Source organism: Cibotium barometz, chromosome 28 (genome assembly GCF_041138505.1).
Source record: "Cibotium barometz isolate CiBa-2024 chromosome 28, ASM4113850v1, whole genome shotgun sequence".
Lineage (NCBI taxonomy): Eukaryota > Viridiplantae > Streptophyta > Polypodiopsida > Cyatheales > Cibotiaceae > Cibotium > Cibotium barometz.
The window spans coordinates 11,631,163-11,638,664 of record NC_141073.1 but is presented as its reverse complement, the minus strand read 5'-3'; the positions used below and the strand labels follow the sequence as shown (position 1 = coordinate 11,638,664).

Genomic DNA, 7,502 nt, shown 5'->3' with positions numbered 1-7,502 from the left:
TCAAACCGTTAGTTCATTTTAACATATTATGCATAGCCTATTGCATAAGGCTTATGCATAGCCTATTGCATATGCTCTTATGCATAAGGCCTATGCATAGCCTATTGCATAAGGCTTATGCATAAGCCTATGCATAAACCTATTGCTTGCATAAGGGCATATGCATAGCCTACTTACAAAAGGCTTATGCAACAGACTTATACATAGGCTTATGCATAAGCCTATGCATAAACCTATTGCATAAGGGCTTATGCGTAGCCTATTGCATAAGGCTTATGCATAAGTCTATTGCATAAGCCTATGCATAAACGTGTTGCATAAGGGCTTATGCTGCATAAGTCTATTGGATAAGCCTACGCATAAACCTATTGAATAAGATCTTATGCATAGCCTATTGCATAAGGCTTATGAATAAGCCTATTGTATAAGGCTTATGTATAAGCCTACGCATAAACCTATTGAATAAGATCTTATGCATAGCCTATTGCATAAGGCTTATGAATAAGCCTATTGTATAAGGCTTATGTATAAGCCTATGCATAATGGATAAGGGCTTATGCATAGCCTATGGCATAAGGGATAAGGGCTTATGCATAGCCTATGGCATAAGTCTTATGCATAAACCTATTGCATAAGGCTTATGCATAGCCTATTGCATAAGGTCTTATGCATAGCCTATTGACCTAACCCTAATACTTGGCACCCGAGGGTGCAAAAACACAAAGAGAAGAAGCATAAACAAAGAATGGAAACAGAGGGCATGCCTGTTCTTTGAGAAGCCGTATGAGAGGATTGGCCTAAAACCCTGTTTACTTAAATAAACCTACAAAAAAGAAACATAATAAATAAAAAAATTAGTATTATTATACAAACAAGGGAACATTTTAGAAAGTTGTTATTTAAGATAACCTTCTTTAATTAAAAGATAAGAGGACAATATATACTTACAAATATTGTCGGGATATCGACTCCTCCTTCACGTGTAACATCACGCCTCAAGTTATTTTCCATCTATCCAAGAAAAAACATAAATACTTAAAACTCTTATGCATAGGAAGCTAGCGGCATGCGTTGGTTGCTAGTGGCATGCATTGGAAGCTAGCTAGCATGGGTTGGAAGCTACCGACATGCATAGGTTGCTACTAGCATGTATTTCTAAGGACAGAGCACTAATAGAAGCAATCTGTAGACTTCAGTAAGCAAACCCATCTCAACGCCCTACAGGTGTAGAAAAGGATCAACATGCATACAGTTACCAGATCCAATCCAGAGAAGCAGAAAAAGCAGCTAAGGCAAAGTCACCTGGCGTGCTCCACAGTCCCAGAGTTGCTCCTACCGACAAACCGCCAATGAATCGTGGGAGTTTCCTGCAAGGAAGACAGAACAGTTCAGCTCTGACCAAGAAAATCATGGCCCGCAGAAATACCATCGACTTCAGTCCTCTCCAAAATCGAGAGCAAATACACCATAATAAGAAGATGCCGCTACCCACGAAATCTTCTGTACCTCCTGCAAGGCTGGCGGAAAAGCATCAGAATAGAGAATCTCTGATCAAGGTCAACCTTTACCGTAGTGGAGATGAGGCTGAACCTCCACCAACTGACTGGGGGTGCCTCCAAGAAGAAGGTTCATCATAGCTAGACGGCGCTGATGAGTAGGACCGCAGCACTTCTTCCGGCAAGGGAGTTAAGAGGAACCAAATAGATACAAGCTGCTGAATTCCCTCAAGGCAGAATTACCTTACTGTAAAAGCAGACCTGAAATGATCCCACAAGGAGGAAATACAAAAGAGAATGCCGAACAAGGAAGATGAAGGGCTCCAGTCACACGGGGAGAGGCCTCCGTCACCCTATCTGGGACGCCACCACAAGGGCTAGTTTCGCACCTTCTCCCCTTGCAAAACTGGTTAGAGGAGACAGAAAAGCAGATAACCTTTCAACAGCAAGGAGGTACACCTTACCAAGCCACCCGCCTATTCTCTGTGAGTCGAGAAGGGCAGAGCTAACTGCAGGGTCGATTGAACGAAAGAGAAGGAAGCATGTAGAGTGGAGTAAGAGTTGAAAAGACCATTAGCCAATAGGAGGCTGCATCGCATGTGTCGACACGTGTAGTCACATGCGACTGCACGTTGTGGCCATTTTCTCTTGCCACATGTCCACTGCATGATGGACAAGTGGCCCATGTATCTCGGATTCTCTCTTTCTAATTAAACCTGCCTTTTTTTGAAAAAAAAAGAACCTGCCTTTTTTTGAAAAAAAAAGAAAAGAAACGTGCTGAAGCTAATGAATAATACATTATATTAACGCTAGATTAAACAGCTTAGTGGATAAATGCACGCCTCGCAACCGAGGTTTATGGCTACGTCTCATTAGGACGCACTGGTTCATATTTTAATGAACCACCGTACATATTTCAATAAAGGCATTTTTAATATTGAAGAAAAACGAGACAAGTTACAAAAGCTGGCATCACAAAGCCAATTACAGGCCGAGATCACTCACTATCCTAGGCAATGCCGGTTAACAAAAAAACAAAATTGGAAGTACGTTAAAATTTATCCATATTATAAGCACTCAGGCTCCTCGTTTTTGTACTATTATAAGAAATTGTACAACTAATATATATATTTTTTGGTTTTTGTTTTTGCTGAGCTATTAAATATTATTTCTATTAATTTGAAATAGAAGTAATTGTATATTTGTATGAGAAACCATTAATCCACGTCAAACATGTTTTGACCAAGATTCTTCTTATCAGGACGACTATTAACATTTGTTCTATCGACACATAACATCAGCTTGGATAGCATATCATAGTACAAAAATGTTTACAGTAACAGATATCTTAATCAGTAATTAGAGTCTTTACATATATTTAATGCGTGCATCTCAATCGATAATGCCTTTGCTAGGAGTCGCGGTCAAGCCTAAAGAAATTGACATTTGGCAACTCCAAAATGAATGATTCTTGTCGTCCTTTTTTCCTCAAAAGGCTCAAATAAAGCATTTCATTAACAACATTACATTGTTTCAAAGTTGAACGCTTTTCGTAATGTGATTGGAAACTCGATAATTTTACTCTTAATTAGTTGACATGTGTTGACTTATCAACACATGTAACAAATCAAAATCTATTAAGAAATCTATTAAGTTTTGGGGCATAATTTTTTGTACAGATCTCCTTCAAAAAAGGTATAGAAATGCTCTATGAAAAAGTACTAGTAGTGACAAGATATGGATTGCCTTGTTGGGAAAATTCTCATTGATTTCCTATATTTAATAATAAATTAGGTTGCGAGTTTTAAAAGTAGCTATTTGGGGTTTTATGGATGCATGTAAAAAGCGAATGAAAGGCCAATACGCTATCCAAGGGTTTATAGATGACATCATGACGTGTGATTGAGCCTTAAAAGTTCTAGAAGATACATTTGAGGATTTTGAACATACTATGCTCCTTATTTATGCCATTGTGATGGGGCATTCCAAAGTCCAACTATCCTTGTATCCTTTTCTATAAGAAAGGCATACACATGGTGGGCGAGCGTACACATATCCACCCCTCCTCCCTCGCTCTCCTCATTGGATTACTTGAGACTACCATCCAATGTTGCGGAATTTATCAGTTTGAGCAAGCATTTTCTATATATTTTTTCCAAAATATAACTAAATCTTGAAATTTTTGAAGAGGGTTTTTTTCCTTCTTCCATAATTTTGAAAAGGTTTTTTCTAAACTTGAACAAGTTATAGGCTAAGCTGAACTTATCTTTTCCCGAACCCTGCTACCATCATTTTTCTACTAGTGGTGGATGGCCAAGCCACTACTAGCCTAATGCAACCCACACACCTATGGCTCACAACCATAAACGAGCTTGGAGAACTTTGTGTTTTTACATTTAAATATCCCCAAACTAGAAACCACTCAGAATTTAGAGCCCAACCACTTGGAATTGAGAGCCGCTTGGAAACCACCTATGATCACCTTTGATGGCTGGGGAAAAATTGGAAAGTGGGTGGAGTTGTGCTTGGGGATTCAAGCTTATTGGGGTGATTTGATCTTAGGGAAGCTGACTTGTAATGATGAGGATGCAAATGTACTTTTCAACATTATTTGAGCATGTTGTTTGTGGGAAGTCTTGATCTCTAGGAATGCTATTTTATTTCATAATGGATCTTTTGTTGGGCTAGATGTTACATGCATAAATGTGGGTGCATGTGCTCGTCTGTTATTGGTGTTATTGGTGTGAATAAGATTGAAAAAGAGCGGATAAGTCATCTAATGTAGAAATTGCAAATGGACATCACTTGAGCCCATCTTAGGCCTCACATGCACATGACAATGTGCCATGCGTGTTGACGTGATGCAAGCTAGTGTTTCAGTGATCATCATCATCATCATTAGGGCAATGGTCTACATGGTGCGCTTGCCTGCATATATGCATGACGATGGCATGCACATGCATGAATCATGCCGGCCAATATTGACGACGTGAATATGCATATGATGATGGCATGCATGCATCGGTGAGAATGACGGCCATCTGCAACAACGTGACAGATTGGTGGGCCTTGGTCAGCAAGGTAGGGTTGGCTTGCCGCAGCAAGAAGCCGCATACAGAAGAAACAGGCACCTTGTCGCTAATCACAATATTATTACAAAAGCCGTTTATTGACTAATATGAGCTATATTGTAAGACCATCAAAATCCAAATTAATCACGTATCCGCGATCTAAACCTAAGTCGAAGGAAGGGTGCCCTTAAAAGCATAGTGCTCCCCACCATTGTAGACTCCCGTCGTGGTTACAGGGATAATTTTTCCACATGACCCGGTAACCTAAGGTACTAGGATCATTTTCCCAAAATACGTTAAAGAAACACGATTTTGATTGTAGACAGTACTAAGTAGACTTCACTCAACCAAGTCTAAGGTATGCATTGTTCTCTAGCAAACGGTGGATTAAATCCTTTGGTGCCAAATCATTACAATATTTTGGAGGTGGATTAAATCCTTGCATTAATACTTTCCCTTGAACCATGCTGCCTTCATGCATCAATATATATAGTTGTTATTCACATCGTCATCATGATTATGATTGCTTATAAATTTCCTTTTGCCAATACTCTGCAATTATTTTATGCAAAATATTACATTATGGGTCTCTAAACTTGAAAATTTGAAATTCCTACTACATTATATTAAGCATCGAAACCTTCATAACCACCTATATAGGGCAGCTCAACCGCCTTCAAGCCTACAGGAAGCGGTGTTCTTTGCTCTTCTCATACTAGCCTTTGTAGGCTGTGAGATGCCCATCAATCCGAACAACATCTCGTTCATATTGTACATCCAATCTAGACTGTCAAGTCTCGGATTCTTGAACCACACACAAAGGCTCGCTCAGTCCCAGTTATCAACTTGCAGTTTCCCACACTTGTTAGCTCAAATTAATTTCTCATATCACCCGCTCTTCACCTAAGCTTTTAGGTAAACCAAATTATACCAAAGCTCTTCTCAGCTGCACTAAATGTCTTTGGTTAAAGCCCTTAATCTCATCAACAAGAACTCAGCAAAAAAGCAAATGTTAGTGAGGCCCAACATGATGATCATTATGGTGCTTGGACTTGGACTTCTCCTCTTCACCACCACCACATACTTGCAGCCCAATGAGAAAGGTAATACATCTAATGGACTCCATTTATATCTTAACCAAGCAGCTCAATTCAAGTTATAATTGATCACATTTTGCATTAACAGCCTTAAAATCGACGGCAACTTGCCTAATATTATATAATTGCAGTTGTCCTAGGCATGCAAAGCAATGGCTTTCAGCTCGGCGAAGCAAGAACTGAGGTTTTAAATGGAGCATATTTGCAGGCCGGTGCCAACACAGAGGTAGTTATATGATTTATACTATAATGCTGAAGTGGGTGCTTTAATTTATACATCATAATTATAGGTGAACATTGTTGTATAATACCACAAAAATTAAAGAGGGAAAGAAATACTGCAGGGATTTGTAGCAACTTCGGGTGCTGATGAGCGACAATTAGGGCGCCAAGTGGGTACTTTAGGGCATAGAAAGATGGCTGGATATCTTCATGAAGGATCACCTGTGGTAATTGATGAAGAGGGGGTCGCCGCCTCTAACGTTGCGCCTGCAGTGAATGTAGTTATCGACAATGCTGGCGCAGTAGCAGCAAGTCATATAAGTAGTAATGATGATATTCTTGTGAGCATCATTAGGCCTGAATTAATCAAGCCGCGAGTTCATGTTTTGAAGAGTAGCCGCGCAGCTCATCAGCTTGTTGAGACGCAAAAGGCCCCTGCTGTAACAGAGAGACCATCGTCTGCTGCTGACCATGACCATGTGGACGCAAGCACTATCCACGCAGATTACAGTGGACCCAAAACACACCCTCCCGTGAACAATTATTAATACAGAAAATGTGCTCGTTGGCAATCAACTGGAAAGGGGAAGTTATAAGTAATCCAGATGATTAATCAACGCTTATATCATATTAAGAATAACTAGTTTGCTTAATCACCTGCTTGCCACGGGGCAGCAGCATTAGCTTGCTGTCGACGGATCAGTTTTACTAAATATAGAAAATCAATCAGAATTTTCCCAAACAAGGCAATCCATATCTTGTGACTACTACTACTCGACCCAACAAGCGAAAACCTGTACAAAAAATTATGCCCCAAAACTTAATAGATTTTGATTGTTACAGCTTAAAAAGATTTCTTGATAGATTTTGATTGTTACATGTGTTGATAGTTCAACACTTCTCAACATCGGATTTGTTAATGAAATGCTTTATTTGAGCCATTTTAGCTGCATGTGAACATAACAAAAACCATGAAAACGCGTCAAGAATCATTCATTTTTGAGTTGCCAAATGTCATTTTCTTTAGACTTGAACGCAACTCCTAGCAAAGGCATTATCGATTGAGATCTAAAATATATGTAAAGACGCTAATTACTGATTAAGATTTCTGTTACTGTACACGTTTGTATGGATTTTGTACTATGATTGCTATCCATACCACGTGGTTTATTAAAAAATAAATAAAGAGGTGACGTTATGTGTCGATCATGAAACAAATATTAATACTCACGCGATGTGCTTATTATCATACAAATATACTCACCCTGATGTCCTGATAAGAAGAATCTTGGTCAAAACATGTTTGAAAAACAATACATGGATTAATGATATGTCATACAAATATACAATTACTTCTATTTCAATTTAATGGAATTAATATTATAGTTCAACAAAAACAAAAACTTGTACAATTTCTTATAATACTACCACAAGGAGGAGCTTGAGTGCTCAAGCCATATATGTACTTAAGACTCTCAAACTGTACTTAGTAAGCCTGAGATTATCGAAGCTAATCACAACCTCAAGATCAAGCCATACATGTACTTAAGACTCCCAAACTGTTTTAGAGGCTAGCTTTGAGTGCGATCAGAGCTATGATAATTAGAAGGATTGAC

At 38.9% G+C, this 7,502-nt stretch overlaps 1 protein-coding gene across 1 annotated transcript; it reads left to right on the top strand.

The window, feature by feature from the left end:
• The first annotated feature begins 5,799 nt into the window (after positions 1-5,799).
• LOC147622486 (uncharacterized) lies at positions 5,800-6,608 on the top strand. The gene is made up of 2 exons (XM_086822650.1): positions 5,800-5,890; positions 6,009-6,608. The coding sequence occupies exons 1-2, from the start codon at positions 5,807-5,809 to the stop codon at positions 6,432-6,434; spliced, it is 510 nt and encodes a 169-aa protein (XP_086678776.1). The 5' UTR covers positions 5,800-5,806; the 3' UTR covers positions 6,435-6,608.
• The last annotated feature ends 894 nt before the right edge of the window (positions 6,609-7,502 follow it).

What these genes read in the sequence shown, in the direction of transcription:
- LOC147622486 (XM_086822650.1), top strand. Translation starts at nt 5,807, where the DNA reads ATGCAAAGCAATGGCTTTCAGCTCGGCGAAGCAAGAACTGAGGTTTTA. An exon ending in AGGCCGGTGCCAACACAGAG is followed by an intron (nt 5,891 to 6,008) that starts GTAGTTATATGA and finishes GAAATACTGCAG; the next exon opens with GGATTTGTAGCAACTTCGGG.